Source organism: Haliotis rufescens, unplaced genomic scaffold (assembly GCF_023055435.1).
Source record: "Haliotis rufescens isolate VD_foot unplaced genomic scaffold, xgHalRufe1.0.p SCAF_12, whole genome shotgun sequence".
Lineage (NCBI taxonomy): Eukaryota > Metazoa > Mollusca > Gastropoda > Lepetellida > Haliotidae > Haliotis > Haliotis rufescens.
This window is the reverse complement of record NW_025963802.1, coordinates 38,871,291-38,897,579: the sequence shown is the minus strand read 5'-3', so window position 1 is coordinate 38,897,579 and position 26,289 is coordinate 38,871,291. Positions and strand designations below refer to the sequence as shown.

Genomic DNA, 26,289 nt, shown 5'->3' with positions numbered 1-26,289 from the left:
AGTGCATATGCTAACAGGCCTGACCACCAACCCCCGCCCCCAAAGAGAAAACACCTGCTGAATGTGCGGCAGATTATAATTGACCCTCAGTGTAGAGTTCTATGACTCACCGGTATAGAGTGGTCGAAGTCCGTATCTGAAGGTAGTGACATGCTCAATCCATTCAAAGGGGAAAGTGGTCGTGGTGATATCGATCTCTTCCTCGCTTCGTCACGATGTTCGGAGTTACCTCCCTTGTTCCGCCCCTTGCTTCCAGAAGAGCTGGGAGTTTCAGCAGTGTTCTCTGATGACTGATTGCTATCAACAGACTCCGACATTAAACTGCGTTTGGACTTCTTTGAATTTCTCTTCTTGCCTCGCTTTAGCTTATTTTCACTCGGCTCATGCACACAGATTGTAGGTACAGGGATGGGAACAGTATTTACCGGATGTTCCGGTTGTTCGTAAGGCACTGTAGCATTTTTGTTTTCCGTAGAAGTGTCGTTTGTTTCACCAGAGGAAGTATTGTTCTGATTGTCCTCTTTAGACGTCACATTGAAACTATTGGTGTCCTTTTTCACGAAGAGGTTCTTGATGAAACCAAACGGTCCTCCACCTCCCTTTCTTCCTTGAGCCTGGGTATCTTTGGAATTATTTCTGCCGAATTTCTTTCCAAGCTTCTTAACAAGCAGGCTCTCACAGTCTACAAAGAAAGTAACGTGAGGTTTTTTTGCTGTTTAACGCCGCACTCAGCAGTGTTCCAGCTATTTGAAGGCGGTCAGTAAATAATCGGGTCTGGACCAGACAATCCAGTTCTTGAAATCATGATCATCGATCTACACAATTGGGATACGATGTCCTGCATCAGTCAAGTCAGTGAGCCTGACCATATGATCCCGTTACTCGCCTTTTACGACAAGCATGGTGTGCTGGAGACCTATTCTAACTCGGATCTTCACGGTTTTAACGTAAGGTATGTACGTTGTTTTCGATCAACGGTTGATGCTTTACAATTAGGGCATCCATAAACGATCAAGGTTCAGTGTTTGTTGTTTAACGCCGCACTCAGCAATATTCCAGCTATATGACGGCGGTCTGTAAATAATCGAGTCTGGACCAGACAATCCAGTGACATGAGCCGTCGATCCACTCAAATGGGATACAATGACAAGCATCAACCAAGTCAGCGAGCCTGACCACCCGATCCAATTAGGCGCCTCTTACGACCATCACAGTCGCCTCTTATGGTAAGAATTGGTTGCTGAAGACTCATGAGGCTCATAAGTAAAGGTTTCAATACCTGCGATGAAACTGTATATTTTAAAAAATGAATGTCGTTCTGCAATAACACAATTAACCTAGAGGGTCAAAACATACCTGTGTATCTTGATTGTCTGGCGTACTCCAGCGGGGTCCCTCCCTCGGCGTCTACTTGGTTGGGGGAGACATTCAATGCCAGAAGTGTCTTAACGCTCTCGGTCTGTCCAGTAGCTGATGCCCAGTGTAAAGGGGTCCTTAAGAAGAGATCATCATAAATAGGAATAATTAGGATCAGTCGAAGACTAAGTTCATTCCTTGCTTCCCATCCGAGGAGTGATCGCAACTTCCAAACTATCCAAGAGTCGAATGTTTTCCTTTCAGAAAATGTGTGGATTGCTTTGGATTTAATAAGATTTTGTTGAAGGTTGTGATTTGTGTGATGTCTGAATGCTGTCTTTTTGATGTCTAAATGATGTCTGTGTGGTGTCTGAAAGATGTCTGTGTGGTCTGAATGACGTCTGTGTGGTGTCTGAAAGATGTCTGTGTGGTCTGAATGACGTCTGTGTGACGTCTGAAAGATGTCTGTGTGGTCTGAATGACGTCTGTGTGGTGTCTGAAAGATGTCTGTGTGGTCTGAATGACGTCTGTGTGGTGTCTGAATGATGTCTGTGTGATGTCTAAATGATGTCTGTGTGGTGTCTGAAAGATGTCTGTGTGGTCTGAATGACGTCTGTGTGGTGTCTGAAAGATGTCTGTGTTGTCTGAATGACGTCTGTGTGGTGTCTGAAAGATGTCTGTGTGGTCTGAATGACGTCTGTGTGGTGTCTGAATGATGTCTGTGTGATGTCTGAATGATGTCTGTATGTTGTCTGTATAATGTCTGTATGATGTATGTGTAATGTCTGAATGATGTCTGTATGTTTTTTTAATGACGTCTAAATGTTTGGAGCGTCATTCCTTGGAAGAGATCTTGGAAAGGTTTGGGACTGGCGTTTTATTTCAAATGTTGGTCTTTACACACTCTCGCATCCAGGCGTACCCAAGACATCTTTCCGACTGCTGTGGAACATATGTCCACTGACTGCAAAGAACGCGGTTTTAGTTTGCAAACCCTAATTGTAGGCACGTTTACACATAAATCAGGCAGAAAATTCGCAATACCAGGAAACATGAACACGGCTGTAATACCACCATTTAGTCAGAGCTATGCATGCACGCACTTATCGACCCACTCCCACGTTGATCTCCCCTCGATTGGTAAGTACAATCGGTAAAATATTTTAACATGTCAACATATCAATACACATGCGGCATATGTCGCCAACGGAACGTTCTCTCAGCCCACGCATCCATAGGTTTCCTGTTGCACACACGAACAAGCAGACACGCACACTGGATTAGCCCCAGAAACATCTTAATTATCTATTCTTTTCTATCCTAAAACATGTAAGCAACTGCTACATGTTTACAGCCCTAAAACAATGTCACATTGCTAGGTCTATTACCTGAATAGGCGTAGCAACGATTTCACATGATAGTTGACACTTTTAGATAAACCACCATATTCCCGAGGCAAGGGAGTTAACTGACTATAAAAGTCCAGTTTCCACCCTTGCCGAACTGAGCTGGCATTATGGAGTTATATTTTGGCTGGACTAACGAGTCAGTGCGAAGTCCAATCAAAATCGCGTAACGAGCTAGGCATCCGGGTCGTAAATTGCTGTACAGATTTCGGTCGATTGCACGATTTGCATAGCATGTGCACCGACAATTCGGCGTCTACAGGTATTTTTTCAAACCCTTCATGTTCGTAATCAAGGTGTTCACGTGATTTGATGCACCGCGCGAAGTAAGACTCGTTTTATCACAAAATGGATCTTGATTATTGATCATATCGTCTTGACTGGACGCCGCCATTTTATTTGAAGCAAATGCAAGAGATATGAGAGGAGGAAACTGATTGGTCAATAGGAGGCACATAGAAGGGACATAACTCATTACAGCCACTGCTGACGCAACGATGGAGCCCAGAGATTCCAGCCTAGTTCGGCAAGGGAGGAAACTGGATTACTATTGTCAGTTAACTCCCTTGCCTTTCGAGATTGTCGCTAGAATCCAATTTCTGTGACCAATATTGACTCGACAAGGACGAGAGTATGGCTCGTGGCTACTAATGCGGTAACAGCAAGCATTGGACACAGTTATCTGTATTGTCATCGCTGAACAGGTAGATTGTAACATTTGAATTACTATCCTAGGTTTATTACATAGTACATGTACAGGGCACACATATTATCGAGCTATATATCGAGTAACTTGACTTGATCCAAGATGTCGAATGCGTATAACGAACGACGGATATAACGAACACAAATTAGTGGTCCCTTTGAGTTCGCCATAACCGTAGTTTACTGTATATCCAAGGCACTCTGAAAACAATAGTGATTTGAGACCCAAATGTATAGCAATCCCTCACCCTCATCCCCGCCCCTCATCGCTCATATCTCACCACACTACGCCAAACCACACTACACACACACACACTACAAACACACACACCACAAACACACACCACCACACCACACCACACCAAACCACACACACACACACTCACATCACAAACACACACACCACACCACACCACACCACACCAAACCACACTACACACACACACACACTACAAACACACACACCACAAACACACACCACACCACACCAAACCACACACACACACACACACACACTACAAACACACACCACAAACACACACCACACCACACCAAACCACACTACACACACACACACTACAAACACACACACCACAAACACACACCACCACACCACACCACACCAAACCACACACACACACACTCACATCACAAACACAGACACCACACCACACCACACCACACCACACCACACCACACCACACCACAAACACACACCACACCACACCACACCACACCACACCACACCACACCACACCACACCCACCACACCACACCACACCACAAACACACACCACGCTACACCAAACCACACACACACACCACACCACACCACACCACACCACACCACAAACACACACCACGCTACACCAAACCACACACACACACCACGCTACACCAAACCACACACACACACCACATACAACTCGTGATCCCTACACTTGCTTGTCCAACTTATAATACAGTTTACAACACCTGTTCTAAATGCGTATACCCAGTCCACGCTATCAAAACAATAACGAACCCTTCAACGGGACATGGGTTCTAATAACCAACGTAAAAAAGGCAACGATAAATATATAACAAGTAATTAAATTACAACCAGAGCTTACCTAATTTCCAACAAAACTTACTATCCTTGTGAAACCAACAGCACTGACTGAGGGGATCAACTCCCCACACAGTCGAGACAATGTCTGTAGTCGATAAGCCTATACAAAATCGCTTATGGACACTGTGAGGAACGTGTCGGTCAGTGGCGATCGGCATTTGTCACGCTAGATTTGCTTAGCGAACTAATGCAGGTAAACAATGCAGTCGAGTATATAGGTAAACAGCACAGTATGGTAGACATAAAAATACGTTTTCATATGAGAATGGTGTGTGGCGGTGTAGAGCATGCTTGAAGATACATAAATGTTTGTGTGTAATTGCATAGTAAATATCAGGGCCCCGTTCTACAAATGCCATTTAGTCAACGTCGAACTCCCATAGTTGAATACAGACTTACCACAGTTTCTTGAAAGCGGATTTGTTGTGAGCTAACATGCATTATGTTGAATATGTGAGTGAGTGAGTTGGGTTTTACCCCTCTATGACAGTATTCCAGTTATATCAAGTGTGTCAGCTTATGTGGGAGGTAAGGCCGAAGTGATGCAGGTCTCAGACGTTTACCACTTTCGTGAAACCCACGAGCACGGGTATGGTGCTAACAAACCTAGAAAAAATATCGGGGCGAACAGGGATTCGAACCCACTTTCATAGGTTTCTGGCGTGCCCAAGGGACGCAACTCTGCACAGAGAATTGCGGCGCCTTATAGGATTGGGCCACCTGTGCCCCCTGTTGATTGTGTATTTGTGTAACTCCATCCATAAGTTTTGAACAATCCTTTGATCACAGCATGCACCGAGTTTTAGCTGAAGAAATATGATAATATCAACTATAAATATAATCTTTGGCCACCATGTTAACCAGGTGAGGGGTGAGTCGGGAATGAGGGTCGGTATCATAGCGATATCTTCTTCATAGATATAAACAGGAAGACAGTGTAAATATTTCTGTCGACAATAATGGACTTATCCGAAACACGAGACAAACGGAGTACCCGCACAGTAAATATACGGATGAGACTTCCCAATATATGGAGTTAAAGGACTTCACAGGTAATTCTGTATTTTGAGAATACCGTTTTCTTAACGATAGTCATGTGAATGTTGTGTTCTAACTCATACGTATAGAGTGCGTGAACGTCAACTATTGTCCTGGGCCCACTTGCACAAAGCGATCTTTTCGCTAAGATGATCGTCACTCCCATACTTTATCATAGGATTACACCAGTCTTAGCGCTCAGACTACTTTGTGCAAGTGGGCCCTGTCCTTAATGCATGTACGTGTGTATTCTCGGTAGAATGGGCGAGAACAGCTTCCACTGGTCCACGCTTGTCGTTAGAGACAACTAACATGAATATCGTGCAATGGTTGCAGCCTGGCTGATTGCGGGGGTCGTTGCATCAACCAAACATGCCCAGGCATGGATATCTAAACATAAAACCTCAACGCCATAGAATAACCAGTTCCATAAGGCGTAAAAGGCAAAATAGCGGTGACAATTTTGTAAATGGATCACTGAAAATTATTTATGACATAAGGTTTCGCGAAACAATTGCCCCGCTGTACCGGTAGCACCCGCCACTGACACAATTTGCATAAAAAAGTGCCTGTCGTCACACAAAAACCCGTCGTAGTCTTGACAAAGCTATTCTATTTCAGGCTGGTGTGAAAAACACACACATTATTTGCCATCGCCAAGCAGAGCCTTTTCAATCAACATATCTACCTATAAAACGTACCCTTGCTGTACGCCACTGTCTTATTTATGTCTTAGAATATATCGGACCGCCTCCGTGGTCTAGTGGTAGAGCGTCCGCCCGGAGAGCCGAAGGTCCGGGTCTCGATCCCCGACCGCGTCATACCAAAAGACGTTAAAAGATGGTACTTGTTGTTACCCTGTCTGGCGCTCGGCATTAAGGGGCTAAAACAAGGACTGGTCGGCTCGGAGTCAGTATACTGTGTCTGAGTGGGGTATTCATGTTAAACTGCGGCATGGTATCTCAGTGAGCTAGCACTATAAATCGTCATCAGTCCGGACTAGTGCAAGCAGCCACACAAACACACACACGTACATGCACGTCGCTATTTAAATGTAATAATCATTGACGCGACGTAAAACCCCATTTCACCTCACCTTAGAATATATGATACTCCTGTAATACAATACACTGCATCAGGATCGGTTATGATAGTCGTGCATCAAAAGGTCAGATTAGATTTACCTGTCGTCTGGATCTAGAGCCTCAAGGTCACATCCGGGGAATCCCGACAACAGCTGCACGATCTCCGCGTGACCAGCTGCAGCTGCAAAGTGTACAGCTGTCTTCCCTGAATGGTCTGCCAAGTTAATTAGTTCAGCCCCGTCTGTACTGCTTGCAAGAATGTCACAACTTTTCTTACTGCCGTTCTGAAAAAGCACCAGACGCCATGACAGTCCACGCTATTTACAAAGATGGTGTGCCCTCAGCTGAAAATGACGACAGTAGAACAGCTGCTTCCCAAAAGACAATTGAGCACAATGTATGAAACGATTCCGCGTTATCTCCAGCCCTGACGTGGTTTGAAAAGCAGCCTAAATTTAATATTAACTTACCCATTGTTATTATATGTATGTAACCTGAATGTATTAAACACACGCTGGCATTGATTCAAGAACGTTACCCATAGTCATGTTGTCGTGTAAACTTGGCATCGCTATATGGCTGCAATAGTGAGTGAGTGAGTGGCTTCACACATTGTACCCATGTCGGGAATGGCTGCAATAATGCCGATGCGACGTTACATTTTAACTCACTCACTCACTGATTAACTTGGCAAACTGGTTTAACAGTTTTTTGTAGTAATATATCCGTCTAAATGTGTACATTGTGTGACGTCAATACCTATACCTGACTTACTACAATATGGAAATAATTATGCATAATACGACTATATTAATTAATTTTGATTTTTGATTTATATTGATTTCTAAATAAGGCGACAAAAACATAATCATAAGAACCATGATGATATCTACAAAAAATTCTGTACGATTCCGACTACATCATTAGCATGTGTTTAGGAATCACTATCAAATAGTGATGATACAAGGTCAGCGTTTTCTTCCCCACCGGTTGCACCGTCACAAACACTTGCAAACGCAAATCAGTTGTTCACCTAATAAAACACGGGGGAATAAAGTTTTGTAGTGCTGCTAAATGTGAATAAATAGCAACGACTGTAGCACATGAAAATTCGAGCAAAAATAATAACTTCCTTTCTAAGTTAACTTGCTAAATCATTAATGGCCCTTCTTTACATAATCCCTGCATATTTAATATACAACCTCAGCGCACGAGAATAACCAGTCTCGATTATCCGCCCACACATATTCCATTTGGCGTAAAAGACAATAATAGGTGCAAAACATACGAATGGGTCACTAAACATCGAACGTCAAATCATGATATACACAGGGCATTTCATCAAATATTACACTCGTGTCTTACCTTACATAGAGAACATTCAGCAATATATCCAGTCACAACATGGTTTTGTACGTGGAATTGATGATATCTTTTCGGGTATAAAATATACTAACATTTCTGTTTACACACTTATAACCTTCGTATGTCCACTGGTGTCTGTCCCAGTTGGCCGTATCGCATGGCTGAACTGCCTCCCCAGTTGGTAGGGACAGACTAGGCAGGCATTCAGAGGAACTAATAATAGAGAGACCCCTTGCGAGCTTAGCGTGACTTAACACGTAACCACTGACTGGAAAATGGCCGGTATTTAATACCAACAATGGCTACAGAAGGTATACAATATGGTCATTAGGTTTTGAAAGGAATTGTGTAACACGTCTTTTGAAAGGTGATATTTTATATTGATACGATTGATTGAGTGAAAGACATATTGCAATTGCGGTTAGGAATGGATAGGGTTGACGTTGAAGTATTGCAATTCTGTTGGTACAATTTGAATTAAATTAGTAGTAGTAGTAGTAGTAGTAGTAGTAGTAGTAGTAGTAGTAGTAGTAGTATTGTTGTTGTTGTTATTGATTGTTGTTGTTGTTGTTATATTATTATTATTATTATTATTATTATTATTATTATTATTACTGTTGTTTGTTGTTGTTGATATTATGTTACATATGTAGTTTAGGAATACATTGTATTTCAAATTCAATAAAACAAAATGATATCAGTCTGTCTTCAAATTGGGGAGACCCATGAACATTTTCACGATCATTGCATGGCAACCCCTCAGCCCCTATACACACACCTTTCATTATATATCTCCACCCTAATCCCACCTTCTCCCCCACCCCTACCCCTACCCCCACCCTCATCCCTAACACATACCTCTCGTGTTACATCTCATATCATTCCTGATGCTGCGTTAGGTGTAACAATGACTAAATAAGTTTCATCGTGTTATACAAACAGTGTGCTGAGTATTAATTATTAAGACCATTTCCCTCGGATTATTATCCAACGACCTATCTCAAGCGATAATTTGATGTTAAAATGGCATCAATCGATATACATGGTCGCAGATAATTGCTTCGCCTTGACGCGCTTAACAACGATAGGAAGCCGTTTATATAGTCGTTTACCTGAGGAGAATGAGGTACAAGCAGTTCGGCAGGATAAATAGCTTTGGCGGTATTGCAATAGCGTGTGGTTGAGCATGGTTTCCCAACGAGTTAACCAACGCATGTATACCAACACTGTCACAAAAGGAGACGCTTATTGGGTATATTAAATGTACCGTACATACTGCAATAACCACTGATCTACCCTAGTAGTTGTTACCACAGGCCGTGTGACCCGAGTCATGAAATAAACACGCCAATGTGTATGAAACTGCCGTATATTGGAAGCCAATAGGGCTTGGACCAGTCCAAATTTACTACCCGGGTACCCGACCCCCTATTACCCGACCCTACCCGGCTACCCACTGCAAGTCTCAAGAGTAGGCTCGTACATGTATCAAACAATCAGATCATGCGTTCACTGAAGTTGACTGAAGCTATATCTTTACTCAAACATGTACAAGTCAAAATGAATGTGTGCATCGTCAGAAAGAAATGCGAACACTAGCGACTTGTAGTGTAACCACTGAGCTACAATACGTTTGTATCATTAAACAAAATATCACGTGACTAACCACGGGTCCGGGTAGTCCTGTGGGTACCCAGGTCCAACTCAGGACCCACCCGACCCGAGTACCCAGCCCTAGAAGCCAAGCACTAAAATCGACATCAAAAGACATGTATTTGTAACATGGGACAAGGTAAAATATAAGCGGTAAAACCCTTTTTAATATCGTCAGAAATCTCTTCTAGAAGCAGACCGCCTCCCTGGTCCAGCGGTAGAGCGTCCGCCCGGAGAGCGGAAGGTCCGGGGTTCGATCCCCGGCCGCGTCATACCAAAAGACGTTAAAAGATGGTACTTGTTGTTACCCTGTCTGGAGCTCGGCATTAAGGGGCTAAAACAAGGACTGGTCGGCTCGGAGTCAGTATACTGAGTGGGATATTCATGTTAAACTGCGGCATGGTATCTCAGTGAACTAGCACTATAAATCGGCATCAGTCCGGACTAGTACAAGCAGCCAAACAAACACACACGTACATGCACGTCGCTATATAAGTGCAATAATCTTGGACGCGACGTTAAACCCCACTTCACCTCACCACACCTTCTAAAAGCACCGAATTTGGAACTGTCCTCCATATAACCCAAACCTTGATGAAAGCGTCACGGAGGCCCTTATAACGAACTAACGGATATAACGAACTAACTTTTTAGTCTCGACTATATGCTGTAGTTATGCTGTATATATGCTTATAACGAATTACGGTTATGACGAACTAAAATTAGTAGTCCCTTTGAGTTCGTTATAACCGTAGTTTACTGTATGTTTGATGGTAGTTTTAATTGAGGCCGCAATCGAGCATTTTTGACGTGGTTTAATACCTAAAGAAATAAGCCGGTCGTGCCCCAAACAGTTTGTTCAGAGATGTAACGCCTGTTGTTAAGAAGCCCAATGCATAGACCTATGAAATACCAAATGATGTGTGTATGATACCCTTTATATACCATGGATGATTGGCTATCATGTACGACTACGGATAAAATTACCAGAGAGTCACGATGACCCTGCGATTACACATGTAGGATTTGTAATGCAGCAGATTAAATCCAGCCGTGCGTAATCGGCATTACACAATCATGTGGTATGTAACAGAAGTGTGTATTTCACCACCACTACATGGAGTATGATAACACTAACACCAATTATAAGGCTGCTCCAAGATAAATTACCATCACCTCTAAGCTTGTATTACTGCAAGTGTTACTCTGAACGGCCTCCTATTACAGAAGACATGCATGCAATAGAAATGAATATTTTATCATCCAAAACTGGCTCCCACAGGAGATATCGCTTGGATGAGATCAAGCGATATCTACACTGTAGATATCGCTGCAATGAAATTACATCACAATGCTTTGCAGACCATTGTGTCGTCTCTGGTTACCATGACGTCACAATCAAATGACATCACTGATAGCTCTGCTACTGAAGCTGTTTGCAGTACTTTTTACACTGAAGATACTGCTAATTACTGTCTACAAATTGAAAAAGTTGAAAGAATGATGTTGGATGATAAATAAAATCTCACCCTCGTGTCTTTTGATGTCAAATATATCAACACTCGTGGATAAAAGTGGCAAAAATCCTCGGCAAGCCTCGGAATTTTTCCACTTTTATCAACTCGTGATGATATATTTGATATCAAAAGATACTCGGGTGAGATTCTCTATATATCAGTAGGCAACCACGGAACCAAATCAGTGATAATACAACGGTGACGTCAAAAATATTTCTGTAGGCATGTATGGCACCAAAAAGGTATGAATACACAAATATGCATTATGACGTCAAGGGGTATTATATAACAATAGGAATGCGTGACGTCAAAATGTACAACAGAAGGAAAGGTAACAATATACCTGTGTGCATGGAATAACGTCAAAGGGTATTATATAACAGTAAACATTTGTGACGTCAGAGGGCATACTATAGCAGTAGGTATCGATGGGGTCTAAAAGTGAATGATATAACAGTAAGCATGCCAAAACGTGAAATATAACAGTAGACGTCAACGGGCGTTATACGGTGCTGAGGGGTGGTCCGGTAGCCTAGTGGTTCAAGCGTTCGCTCGCCACACCGAACCCGGGTTCGATTCCCGACATGGGTACAATGCGTGAAGCCCATTTCTGGTGTTGTCACCCGCCGTGAGATTGCTGGAATATTGCTAAAAGCGGCGTAAAGTCAAACTCACTCACTCACTTATTCAAATATCACCCACTGTTCTATCATGACATCATTTCTGGTGTCCCCCGCCGTGATTTTGCTGGAATATTGCTAAAAGCGGCGTAAAACCATACTCACTCACTATACGGTGCTGACTGCAACAGCGGTACCTGCACAATAACGTTGAAAAGGATATTACATATGCATACCACCGCAATTCAATCCAATATGACAATCCCAAACTTATTTTTTCTCTGTAAATCATAAACCAAAATCCACACTAAACAGCATACACAGCGTTAATGTTGGAATCAGAATGTATCCTGCATCCTCTCCATCGTCAATTTCCCATCTGTTCTTGCCCTTTCCATCTCCTCTGCTGAACCATGCCTCTAATCCCCATGTACCTGAGATAAAATGGTCTGAGTCTTCATTACTGACCAAATCTACCTGACTACATTAATACAGTCGACTTACCTGTGCAGCCCAGTGCATGGGCGTCTTTCCGTCTATATCCTGAGCAAATATGTCCGCCTGTCTAGCAATCAGGTCTTCTAAGTGGGTAGGGCGGCCGTGAAACGCGGCCCAGTGAAGAGCTGTCATTTGCTGCAGGTAGAAATAGGTAGACATGGATTATTGATTGCGGCAAGAACCATTGTCTTACGACTCCAGCACGAACAATCAGCTCACCAACGGTGAGGTATACAGTTAGCGGGTACCACGCTCTTGTTGTTATGTAAGAACTAATAACGGCATAACGTTGGATGTTTGTCAAGAAACGTGCTTATTTGCTTATTACATTTAAGTTTTTTTTATCTTGTATATGAAAGGTGAATGCGAATGATAGAACATTCAAGCCATACGCTTTCACTCCATAACATCAATGCGTGATGCCATGCTCGGATTTATCAGGAATTGAATCGTGCTGAAAATTGGTGATGAATTATATATGAATGTTTAGCATCTATTTTGATAATTCAACCCAGCGTTGATGTCTTTCTACGCGTGCATGCTTCTTTAAAATATGTTGGCACGAAGGGATTTTTCAGTGCTTGATTGCAACTGAAGTACTTCCACATGCATGGATGCGTTTTTTCACTCGAAGACAAAATTCTTTGTGGTTTTGTCTGATTAACTGCGTAAGTTTCCTAATTGGGTTTTGTGAAAGATTCGACAACAGGTTCTTCAATCAACATGTGCTGAAATGACATTATATTTAATATAGTGACGTAACCTGAATATAACTCTGTCATGTCTGCCATTGTCAGGAAACAGTCTAGTGTATAGCTGAAAATTATAATAATATATATAATATAACAATGTCAGTATTACCTGGACCTGGATTATCGAGATCAAGTCTGTAGGGATTTACAAGGCCTGGTTTAACAATGTCAGTATTACCTGGGCCTGGATTATCGAGATCAAGTCTGTAGGGATTTACAAGGCCTGGTTTAATAATGTCAGTATTACCTGGGCCTGGATTATCGAGATCAAGTCTGTAGGGATTTACAAGGCCTGGTTTAACAATGTCAGTATTACCTGGGCCTGGATTATCGAGATCAAGTCTGTTGGGATTTACAAGGCCTGGTTTAACAATGTCAGTATTACCTGGGCCTGGATTATCGAGATCAAGTCTGTAGGGATTTACAAGGCCTGGTGTAACAATGTCAGTATTACCTGGACCTGGATTATCGAGATCAAGTCTGTAGGGATTTACAAGGCCTGGTTTAACAATGTCAGTATTACCTGGGCCTGGATTATCGAGATCAAGTCTGTTGGGATTTACAAGGCCTGGTTTAACAATGTCAGTATTACCTGGGCCTGGATTATCGAGATCAAGTCTGTAGGGATTTACAAGGCCTGGTGTAACAATGTCAGTATTACCTGGACCTGGATTATCGAGATCAAGTCTGTAGGGATTTACAAGGCCTGGTTTAACAATGTCAGTATTACCTGGACCTGGATTATCGAGATCAAGTCTGTTGGGATTTACAAGGCCTGGTTTAACAATGTCAGTATTACCTGGGCCTGGATTATCGTGATCAAGTCTGTAGGGATTTACAAGGCCTGGTTTAACAATGTCAGTATTACCTGGGCCTGGATTATCGAGATCAAGTCTGCAGAGATTTGCGAGGCCTGGTTTAGCAATGTCGATATTAACTGGGCCTGGATTATCGAGATCAAGTCTGTAGGGATTTACAAGGCCTGGTTTAATAATGTCAGTATTACCTGGGCCTGGATTATCGTGATCAAGTCTGTAGGGATTTACAAGGCCTGGTTTAACAATGTCAGTATTACCTGGACCTGGATTATCGAGATCAAGTCTGTAGGGATTTACAAGGCCTGGTTTAACAATGTCAGTATTCCCTGGGCTTGGATTATCGAGATCAAGTCTGCAGAGATTTGCGAGGCCTGGTTTAGCAATGTCGATATTAACTGGGCCTGGATTATCGAGGCCAACGGTGTCCGGACTAACGTGGTCTGTGGCATCAAGACTAACTCTGTCAAGATTAACAGAATCCTGATTAGTAATGTCCTTATTAGCAAAGCTAACCGTGTCCGCATTAACGAGGTCCGGATCCACTGGGCCCGGCTTAACGGTTCCGAGATTGTCATTGTCTGGATTAATGAGATATCAAATTTGCCTGCATTCGTAGTGACGGCAAATGACAACTGCTGCCGTAAATATCTAAAAATAGCTCCTGATGCTGTTTAATTAACAGAATTCACCTACCCTCTCATCCAAATTTGCCTGCATTCGTAGTGACGGCAAATGACAACTGCTGCCGTAAATATCTAAAAATAGCTCCTGATGCTGTTTAATTAACAGAATTCACCTGCGTATTCAACATGAATGAGCGAGTGAGTTGGGTTAAACACCACTTTGAACAGTATTTCAGTTATTTCACGGCTTGGCAGTTACGTGTTGGAGGAAACTTCGAAGTGATGCATCTCTCAAACGTTTACCTCTTTGGTAAAACCCTCGAGCACAGGTATTGTGATGATAAACTTGGAAACATAATCCGGGCGAGTAAAGATTCGAACCCACGACCATAGGTTTTTGGTGTGCCCATGGCATTCAGTATGAATCTATAGTGCAAAACCGTTATTCAGGACAGTAGTGTCTCCAAAATCGTTAGGATTAACAAAGTTCTGGAATACTGAATCATGGTTACTGAATACTGTGACGGTCATTTTCTTCTCAGTTGATTGAACTTTTGCTCAAATTGATGATTATTGCCAATATTGTCAAATTGATAAAATATTATTTTTGTCAACATATTTTCAACTTGTCTCAAAGCCTCGGCAATTCAGCTGATCACGGGGTAAATACTGTTTATCAATACTGAGTAAATAAATTGCATGTGATAAAGTGGCATTTGATTGGCTTGCCAAGCTATTCTTTTCACGTTTTTGTTTCGATGAACCGAAAAAAGACCACGCCAACTAACGGACTACTGTTTTCCGATTGGCCGATAATACAATGGGCGGAGCTTGTATTACATAATGGCACAGAATGATGTTATTTCGTATTTTGTTGACAGTGTTTGTGTTGATGGTCAAATAAACAGTCTGTGAAGTTATAATTGTTGACGTATTTGTTTGTAAGAAATTACTTCAATATGGTTATGCGTTCATGGAGGTGCAAACGTGAAAACATGTGCGCGCACTTTGCGTAAATCCACTACACGGATTTACCGTTACTCGGATTTACCGCTACACAGATTTTCAGTATGCACACCGGTTTATTCATTAATACCACCATGAAGACTAAACATCTTGGAGTCAGTTCTCAATTGTTTGATGCTGTGCGTGCCAGGTGCATTCAGGGGAATGTGTAGCAGCTGATAGATAAGAGCGTAAAATCACCATAAATATGTGAGGTGAGGTGAAATGGGGTTTGACCTCGCGTCCAAGATTATTGCACTTATATAGTGACGTGCATGCACGTATGTGTGTGTGTGGCTTCTTGTACCTGTCCGGTCTTGTACTAGTCCGAACTGATGCCGAATGTATAGTGTTAGCTCACTGAGATACCATGCCGCAGTTTAACATGAATGCCCCACTCAAACACAGTATACTGACTCCGACCGACCAGTCCTTGGTTTAGCCCCTTAATGCCGAGCGCCAGACAGGGTAACAACAAGTATCATCTTTTAACGCCTTTTGGTTCGCCTTTTAGACGCGGGCGAGGATCGAACCCCGGACCTTCGGCTCTCCGGGCGGACGCTCTACCACTTGACTACGGCGGTCATAACCGTAAAAATGTTAACCTAGTTACCCGTGCGATGCACCTGACCTACCTCGTTGTCGGTGAAGTTCACCTCACTCTTGGTCATATTCTGAAGAAGCACCGTGAGAGCCCTGCGGATTGATTAGAAAACAAATACTTGACAAAGTTAACGTAACCAATGACAACGTCTCTTCCAGGAATGATGACCTTAACATACAAGTGAAGTTGCGTATGGTCATTTATATGTGAACAAAACTAATCAGTATTAAACAGGATACAAATAGTTTGACAAATGTCTCTCGTCAATTACGTGTTTGTGTTGTACATATATATATAAATATATATATATATATATATATATATATATATATATATATATGTATGTATGTATATATATATATATATATATATATATATATATATATATATATATATATGTTGTTTGTTTGTTTGTTTGCTTGTTGTTTTACACCACAAACAGCTATATGAAGGTGATCTGTATATGTAATCTGGAGCTGACAATCCAGTGATTGATATCATGAGTCATCAAGCCACGCAGTTGGGATGCTATGAGGTTGCTGGATCTATTATCTTAACCGGACTCCCCACGGATTTCATATGAGTAAAATAAAAGCGTCATTATGCTATCCATATCAATCGAAATACCTGCTAAAAGCAGAGTCGCTTGTACGATTCCGACCATATCATGAGCATGTGAGTATAAGAAACACGATCCGGTTAACATGGTGTTAACATGATGTTAACAAGGTGTAAACTGCGTTGTTTCTATGCGGACTCGGTTGACTTTGAAATGACTGTGTTGTATAACATTTCTGAACTAGAAATAAAGGAGACCAGCGAGATCATCTGTTTCATATTTAGATCTATGCATAAAGATTCAGAGTGACAAATCACTCTCCACAAGACTGTATGACAAGAGGGATGACTCCATCGTTCTAATAGTCAACTTTCCCTTCATGTCGGGCAATATTCCAGCAGATCCAGACTTTGGAGTTTACATTTCACAACTTTTGCGATACAATCGAGCATGCTCTTTCTGCCAAGATTTCAAAGAGCGTCATACGATTCTTGTTCAGAAGTTGTTTGATTAAGGTTACAACATTCAAGGCCTCAGTAAAGCTTTCAAAACGTTTTATGGTAGTCATTTCTAAATTTGACGCATCAGTGACAAAAATGATGTCCGATGAAATTCCCTATTTTCACTTGAACCATATGTTTCCGTGTTTTTTCAGGTGAACACTTGACTTGCCTTTGCATGTATTTGTGACGGGTGCCACCGGTTTGGCGGAATACGCTCACCTTTTCGCGAACACCTGGTATCACTACTATTTGATAGTGGTTCATAAACACAGCCTTTGGTGTATACATTTCTCAACGTTTGAGGTACCACCATTTGAGGATTTTCTACGAAGATTTCAAACAGCGTCATACGACTCTTGCTCAAAAGTTATTTTATCAGGGTTACAGCATTCAGTGATAGTAAGGTTTTTAAAACATTTTATGATAGACATGTGGACGGCATTTCCAAATTTGTCACATCAAGTGACAATTGTGTGTGTTTGAGACGGGCGCCACCGGTTTGGCAGGATACGCTAACACCTGGTATCATCACTATTTGATAGTGATTCATAAACACATGCTCATGATACAGTCGGAATCGTACAATCGACTCTGCTTTATGCAATTTTTTCTATTGGATATGGAAAGAGTTTTGTCGCTTTATTTAGATTTCTTATGATTATGGAAAGGAATTTTTCGCTTTTATTTCAGGAAAGTTTGTCTTTCTTGAGAATATATATGAAGATCATGTTACCTTCTGTCTGTGTCGTATGTTGCTGCATGGAGGGGTGTCCGGCCGAACTTGTCGCAACTTGTCTTCTTGGCGCCATTCCTCAGGAGACACACAACTCCCTCATGCCACCCCTAGCAAATTAAAAAAAAATATCGGAAAAGATGAAGAGGTTAGCCCGTGAAGACTCAAAAACGAAATGCTCGCAAGACGACGGAAACGAAAGGTTGTATGATGATGTTATTACACCTGGTGAAGGCACAACAGATAAAGGTCTTAAACACCAACCCCAGAGACAAAACAACCATAGGGGCATCATTCCCAGTGAAAACAGACACACGTGATGAGTGAGTGAGTTAGGTTTAACGCCGCTTTTAACGTTATTCCAGTTATATCGCGGCGTGTCAGCTTAATGTGGGAGGAAAGCCCCAAGTGATGCAGGTCTCAGACGTTTACCACTTCGGTGAAACCCACGAGCACGGGTATGGTGCTGACAAACCTAGAAACATAATCGGGGCGAACCGGGATTCGAACCCACAATCATAGGTTTCTGGCTTGCCCAAGGGACGCAACTCTGCACAGCGAATCGCGGCGCCTCAGATGAGTGGGCCACCCGTGCCCCCTCCACACACGTGATGAAGATATACCCCTAACGAAGACAGAGAAACAAATGAAGACACACATTCAGACAATAGAGGGTTAAACCCAGGTGAAGACACAGATGCGGACAACAGTGAAGACACATTGTGTGGGTGAGTGAGTGAGTGAGTTAAGCTTAACGTCACATCGGCCATATTTCATCCATATCGTGACGAGACAAATTAATATCCAGAGTAAAAACATTGAGAGTTTATAAAAACCTGCCGACAATGGACAGTAAAACAAATAGAGTATCACAGATAAGTATTAATTTTAAATATTTCTTTATTCACCCGTTGTACCTTGTTAATTGTAACAATTGATTACAAGATTTGGAACAATAGTAATGCTCATCTAACCCTTGAATAAACCCCTGGTCTCACTTAGATGGGACAAGAACCATTTGAAATAAATTGAAAACATCTTGATGGAAATGTCTCTCTGAAAACAACAAAGTCTAAGGACATTCCGAGATACATGTCAGATACGCCCGGTGCTCAGTCGAGAATTTATGTATTTACGGTATTTAATTTTCTTTTTATGGATGGATGTATCTGAATAGTCTTAATGATTGTAGTTCCTTTGTAGCAAGATGTATTACCAGGTATAAGTAGGTATTGTTTCCCCGAAGAAACAAACATATATCATTATTCATGTGAAATAGGAATAACGTCCAATACCTTCAAACTAAATTTCGAGATTTCATCGTAGCATTGCTTCAATACACAATATATTCATGTAATAACCAACACACGAAGAGCGTGTCAAATACGTAAACGGAGAAAGAGAAATCAATCAATCGTGATGAGACATTGAATCTTACAGGACACTCTTTACAGCGTTAATGAACGTCCTCCATTGGTACACCTAGCTTGTGTTGTTCCTTTAGGGCTCGAGGCAATGCTCAATGCAGAAGAACAAATAATATTAGCATTTAGAGCCGTTGTTAACAGTTTGTCCTTGTCGTTTGTACACGATAATCGATTGTTGCTAAGCAACCGATAAACAACACAGCTGTCAACTTCATCGAGGCCTAAGATAGTAAACACGACGCATTGAATCAGCATTTCTCTGTGGGAGAGAGCTGTAGCTCCCCGCTGACAAGTCGTGTGTTGTATAACATTATCTTCTCTCTATCTCTACCGGATCCATAAAGTGTAATCGTATTAATCGAAATATTGAAATACTGAAATTTGACTAAACGAGGACACTGTATATCATTTGAAGTTAACTGGGATGAACAAGAGAGAGAGAGAGAGAGAGAGAGAGGGGGAGAGAGAGAGAGAGCGAGAGGGAGAGAGAGACGGGGAGAGATTAGACCATGTCCTTGTCATCAGCAAATGACAATGGGGGTAAATACTTCTCCATGGTATCATTTTTGTGACAATCCTCATATATCTATAATCTGCATTAACGTCATTTGAACAATATTGCAGTTACACAAACCGTACCACCTTAAACTTCAAGGAAAACCAAAGTCACCCAAATTGTAGACGTTTATCATTTTGGTGAAAACCACGGGTATAGTTCTGCTAGACAAATTACATTAATAGGGGAGAACCTGGCATTTGAACTCATTATCAACGCATCCCAACCTGTAACAAATTGGTTAACCACCATTGATAGAGATTTACAAACACATGCTTATGACCTAAAAGTCGGAATCGTACAGTGACCCCTGCTTTTAGAAGGGATTTTTTACAACTATGGAAATATGTCTTCCTTTATTTACGATCAATGCACCTGAATGGCTTTGTTCATACTTATATTACTTCGCGGGAGATACAAAATTGCAGTGTAAAACTGCACCCAACCGTAAAATACGCTTCAATTTCCATCGAATTAATGTTAAGCAATTATTGAGGCATATATGTTGCTGAATTTAAAACCTTCATCATTAACTGAGTTGGGCCACAGATCTGTGATCAATAATAATTATTGTATTTTCAACACATGCACATTATTAGAATACTAATTTTTGTCTTTTTAAGTGTAAACGTCGAACAAAATAACATTTCGGTAGTCGGTCTGCTGGGCATTATCTGACAAATATTTTAGATTCTATTTTACCCTTTCTGACTTAAACTGGGAAGCACGAGTGGCCTAGTCGTCTGAGGCGCCACAGTTCACTGTGCAGAGTTACGTCCCTTGAACGAACCAGGAACCTATGATCATGGGTTCTACTCCACGTTCGCCCCGATTACTGTTCTAGGTTGTCAGCACCATTCCCGTGATGGTGAGTATCAGTAAAGTGGTAAGCATTTTAGACCTACATCACTTTGGGCTCTCTCCCACGTTAGGATGACGTCGTGATATAACTGGAATGCTGTTCAAAGCCGCTTTGAGGCCGTTGGGTAGCTTAAAGGTTAAAATGTTTGCTCTAAACGACGAAAACCCGGGTTCGATTCCCCACATGGAAACAATATGTGAAGCCCATTTCTGGTGTCACCCGCCGTGATATTGCTGGAATATTGCTAAAAGCGGCGTACAATATCACTCACTCACTCACTCAAAGCAACGTCTTGTCTAATTTTGTGAACATGTTTCACATGACATAACGAGATTCATGTCAATGATTTACGCAATACTTTAACCTGTATTTGACGAAACAGATCAATAATTTAAGTCGATTATATAGTGCGCGTTGTATGCCAGTATTATCAATCATTCATGAAAGCATTAACTGAAATCAATTTACGTTTACTTGCAAATGTATTACTTCAAGTAATCAATGTCATCGTTTCAGTACCGCCTACGTGGTCTAGAGGTAGGGCGTCCGTCCAGAGAGCGGAAGGTCGAGGGTTAGATCCCCGGTCGCGTCATACCAAAATACGTTAAGAGATGGTTACCCTGTCTGGCGCCCGGCATTAAGGGGCTCAACAAGGACTGGTCGGCTCGAAGTCAGTATGCTGTGTCTGAGTGGGGTATTCATTTGACCCTGCACATGCACGTCGCTTTATAATTAAGTGCAATAATCTTGGACGCGACGTTAAACCCAATTTCACCCCAACTCATCGTTTCAGTACTGAGGTAACTTACATTGCATTGTTTCGGCCCTTGGATATGATAAAATTATACATAGCTAAATACCTTTGCACAGTAGAATCGAACTACAAACAATTATTATTTTTTTGGCACTTGGTGTACGATTACTGCTACACCAGGTATCCCTGAAATGCAACTGGTGTCATACGTGACTGGGATTAATGAGACAATAGGACAATCATGCCCTACACGACGACGTGCCTTGTACACACAGCACGAGACATGTACCGATCAGTGTTATCGATCTTCATTTGTATTGGGACTGATGTTATATAGATGACGATGAAGGGTCTAAATACATTTATTCGACGATGGAGTGCCCGTTAGTATCGATCGTAAGTGAATGCAGAATGAAAAAACAAACCAAAGTGACGCCGGGTTGTAAATGTTAACCGTTTGGGTAATTAAAATTTGTCAATGCAAGAGAATAGATTTTCTGCCGGGGCATATTCCACTTGGAAGGTCAAATGGCTGAAAATCAGTGATGACACCAGGTGTTCCCGAAAAGGCTGTCCTACCGGTAGCACCCACCATTTATACAATTTGCATTAAAAGCACACGATCACTGTTGTCGACAAATGAAAGATCTTGGCCGGGGCAAATTTGGGATTGGAACCTCTCTCAATCGACGAAATTCTACAAAGCATGAATTACTGGTATACTGGGCTACATCTGTGGAAACGACCCGTGAAGACCCGGGGTAGAATAGGTCTTCAGCAACCTATGCTTGCCGTAAAAGGCGACTATGCTTGTCGTAAGAGGCTCGCTGACTTGGTTGATGCATGTCATCAATCCCAATTGCGTGGATCGATGCTCATGACATCAATCACTGGATTGTCTGGTCCAGACTCGATTATTTACAGACCGCCGTCATATAGCTGGAATATTGCTGAGTGCGGCGTTAAACAACAAACAAACGAACAAACATCTGTGGGAACCATCATTCACGACCTGGTTTTATTGTTGCCATCCTACCATCGTAAGCACCGCCTCCGTGGTCTCATGGTAGAGCGTCCGCCCGGAGAGCGGAAGGTCCGGGGTTCAATCCCCAGCCGCGTCATACCAAAACACGTTAAGAGATGGTACTTGTTGTTACCCTGTCTGGCGCTCGGCATTAAGGGGCTAAAACAAGGACTGGTCGGCTCGGAGTCAGTATACTGTGTCTGAGTGGGGTATTCATGTTAAACTGCGGCATGGTATCTCAGTGTGCTAGCACTATAAATCAGCATCAGTCCGGACTAGTACAAGCAGCCACACACACACATATACACGTGCATGCACGTCGCTATATAAGTGCAATAATCTTGGACGCGACGTTAAACCCCATTTCACCTCACCTCACCACCATCGTAAGCAACATAGGCATGTGCCCTTCTCTTTGTATTGACATAGAAAGAGGGTACATAGAAGGCCAGGGTATTGAGTCATCGCGTTCTTGCTTCCAGGCCATGTTTCTTAACACTGCACAAAGGTTTCCCACACCATGAAGACATTCTTCCCACATTAGGCTAAATAAAATACTGTTCAGAGATGCGATGAACCATACTCAGACACTCACTGCATGCTAAGGACTTTGTAAGGACTCTTCGCTTACCTGATAGGCAGCTATGGATAGACATGTTCGTCCAAGGTTGTCTTGGGCGTTGATGTTGGCGCCCATCTTAATGAGCCGCTTGACCCCTCGAAGTTGTTTGCTCTGTACTGTATGTGTGAGTGGAGTGAAGCCTGTGTGGAGAGATAATACAACTTCATTTGTCATACAGTAAACTACGGTTATAACGAACTCATAGTGACTACTAATTTTAGTTCGTTATAACCGTAGTTCGTTATAAGCATATATACAGCATAACTACAGCAAATAGTCGGGACTAAAAAGTTAGATCGTTATATCCGTTAGTTCGTTATGAGCGTGTTCGTTATAACCGTAGTTTACTGTATATGTATTGAAAAACATATTCTGATGCTTTAAAAAATGTCATCATCTTCATGTACAAATGCACATGGAGTATTTACTGTCTACTGTTTTGAAATGCGGTATATTGTTTATCACAACTATATATGTATATATAGTAAGAACCTGCGACAGGTGTGAATTACAAAGCTTCGCAATTTCACACTGAACTATTTTTGTCATCATCTTCATGTACAAATGTTCATGGAGTATTTACTGTCTACTGTTTTTAAATGCGGTATATTGTTTATCACAACTATATATGTATATATAGTAAGTACCTGCGACAGGTGTGAATTACAAAGCTTCGCAATTTCACACTGAAGTATTTTTAAACACACGAACACGTATATTCAGCGTGTAAGGTGTCCACAATATTATTTTTAGTGTAGTTAAATTGGTTGATGTTTCATTGTTTATAACAAGTGCCTTAGCAGGATTCAACATGAATGTCATGGCTTGGAAGGGACCTCCCAGAAACCATTAACACCATCTCAGCTTACAAATAAACGTGTGCATCAGGTTCTAAATCTGAAACTGTATGACAAGGCCAATCAGCACCGTCAACGAGGTGGCATGAAGTTTACCTTCTGCATCCTGGAGTTCCAGCATGCTGGGGTCTTGTTGAACCACTTCCACCAGAAGGTCAACGTCTCCCTGGGCCGCCGCCTGGTGGACAAGCGGTAGGTCACTGTCGCCGTCATTTTCTTTACCTGTGAAGTGAGAAAACTCTTATTCTTCACTTTATTAAGTCTGCTCTCTTTTGTTGTCCAAAAGCTCACTAAATCCACTAAGCTGGTTGACCGTATAAAAGGCAACAGAAAAAATTAAAATAAAATTAACAAAAAAAGGTAAAAAAGATATGTGTACTACTTTTAAAACTAAAGCTATTGATACTCCTAAGCTGAGACTACTGTTACTGCTGCTGCTGCTGCTACTGTAGCCTAGTCGTCGAACATGTCTGAGCCGCTGGAATTTGCTGTGGAGGATTACGTCACTTAGTCGCCAGAGAAACCTCTGACCTCTGTCAACGCAACTGACTACCTACTCGTGCTCGTAGATTTTACAAAATGTTTATTTCCCACCTGCTTCAATTTTGGGTCACCCTGCATCTGTGTGTACTAGTCTGGATTAATGCATGTTCCTTTGTGCTAGGCCACTGAGATACCATACCGCAGTTTGGCATGAATACCCCATTCAGACACAGTATCCTGGTTCCTAGCCAACTAGTCTTGTTTCGTCCCCTTAATGCCGAACCTCAGGCGGTGTAACAACAAGTACCATCTTTCGGTGAGGCGCAGCGTGGAATCGACCGCCGACCTTCTGCACTTTGAGCACACGTTCTCTCCACTAGGCCACGTTCATAAATGACCATATAGTGACACAAGTTGATCATTATTCAAATGGCGATGCGGTAACAATGAACACCTAACTGTATTATGTGTTCCGAACGAGATGAACTAGTCTTACTATTAGTGTCGTTATGGAGAGTACATTCTTGAAATACCGAAACGACATGAGCATTTCCGCAAAACTTGTCTCAAAGGAAATACGTACATTGATGGGTTTCTATTATTGATGAAAGGAATAAGCATCATCGCTTCTGTTATAGATGCATATACATAAAATGAAACTCAAATTTTCTCCACAATATTTAACACATATTTCCTCTGCAGAAAGAAACCATTGTCCATGTTGAGTATCAGGAGTAAAACTCTGCACAGCGACTTGCAAAGCGAGAACGTGACAGAAGGTCCTGTATGTTCGAATTCTATACTTTGTTCCATGCATCATTTGTGTATTTAGTTGAAAAGGTCATACACTTTTACCCCCAACAAAGTTTGTTTCGAATTTCAAAAAGCGATCTATAAAGTAATCATTGATAGTTATATATTATTCAAACGATCATGCATCAACAGTAATTAAGTACCAACCTAAGCTAGGCCGCATCAATAACTGTTGCATTTCTTGTTTCTAATTTCTAAATTCAAATTATTTTTTTCAGTTTTGATTTTCAAAAACTGAACACTTTTCAGAATGGATTACATCAAAAAGTGAAAGTTTTGAATAGAAAATATATCTAATAATCCAGAATAGAAACTAATATAGCGTGCAAAAAAACTAAGAGAAATTTAGGTTTTTGCTATGAGAAACAAGATAAACGTTTATGTGTCAATACATGCACTGTATGCCACTTTATGAATGATAGATCTTTACCTACTCTGTATGCCACTTAATGGAGTGAGTGAGTATGGTTTAACGCCGCTTTTAGCGATATTCCAGCTATAGCACGGCGGGGTACACCAAAAAGGGGCTTCCAACATTGTACCCATGAAAGGGAATTGAACCCGGGTCTAAGATAGACCTTACATACACTGAATGTCACTTAGTGAATGTTAGACCTTACATACACTATATGTCACTTAGTAAATGATAGACCTTACATACACAATATGTCACTTAGTAAATGATAGATCTTACATACACTATATGTCACTTAGTAAATGATAGACCTTACATACACTATATGTCACTTAGTGAATGATAGACCTTACATACACTGAATGTCACGTAGTAAATGATAGACCTTACATACACTATATGTCACTTAGTAAATGATAGACCTTACATACACTGAATGTCACTTAGTAAATGATAGACCTTACATACACTATATGTCACTAAGTAAATGATAGACCTTACATACACTATATGTCACTTAGTAAA

General features: G+C 41.6%; 1 protein-coding gene across 1 annotated transcript in view; it reads right to left on the bottom strand.

The window, feature by feature from the left end:
- LOC124150955 (ankyrin repeat domain-containing protein 55-like) overlaps positions 1-26,289 on the bottom strand; it is a 34,976-nt gene that overhangs the window by 6,638 nt on the left and 2,049 nt on the right. The window contains exons 2-9 of the mRNA XM_046523168.2: positions 24,150-24,275; positions 23,206-23,336; positions 17,952-18,061; positions 16,188-16,248; positions 12,361-12,489; positions 6,801-6,985; positions 1,357-1,493; positions 111-682 (exon numbers count right to left, since the gene is read on the bottom strand). Coding sequence (XP_046379124.2) covers positions 111-682; positions 1,357-1,493; positions 6,801-6,985; positions 12,361-12,489; positions 16,188-16,248; positions 17,952-18,061; positions 23,206-23,336; positions 24,150-24,275 — 1,451 coding nt within the window. The remainder of the gene's footprint in view (positions 1-110; positions 683-1,356; positions 1,494-6,800; positions 6,986-12,360; positions 12,490-16,187; positions 16,249-17,951; positions 18,062-23,205; positions 23,337-24,149; positions 24,276-26,289) is intronic.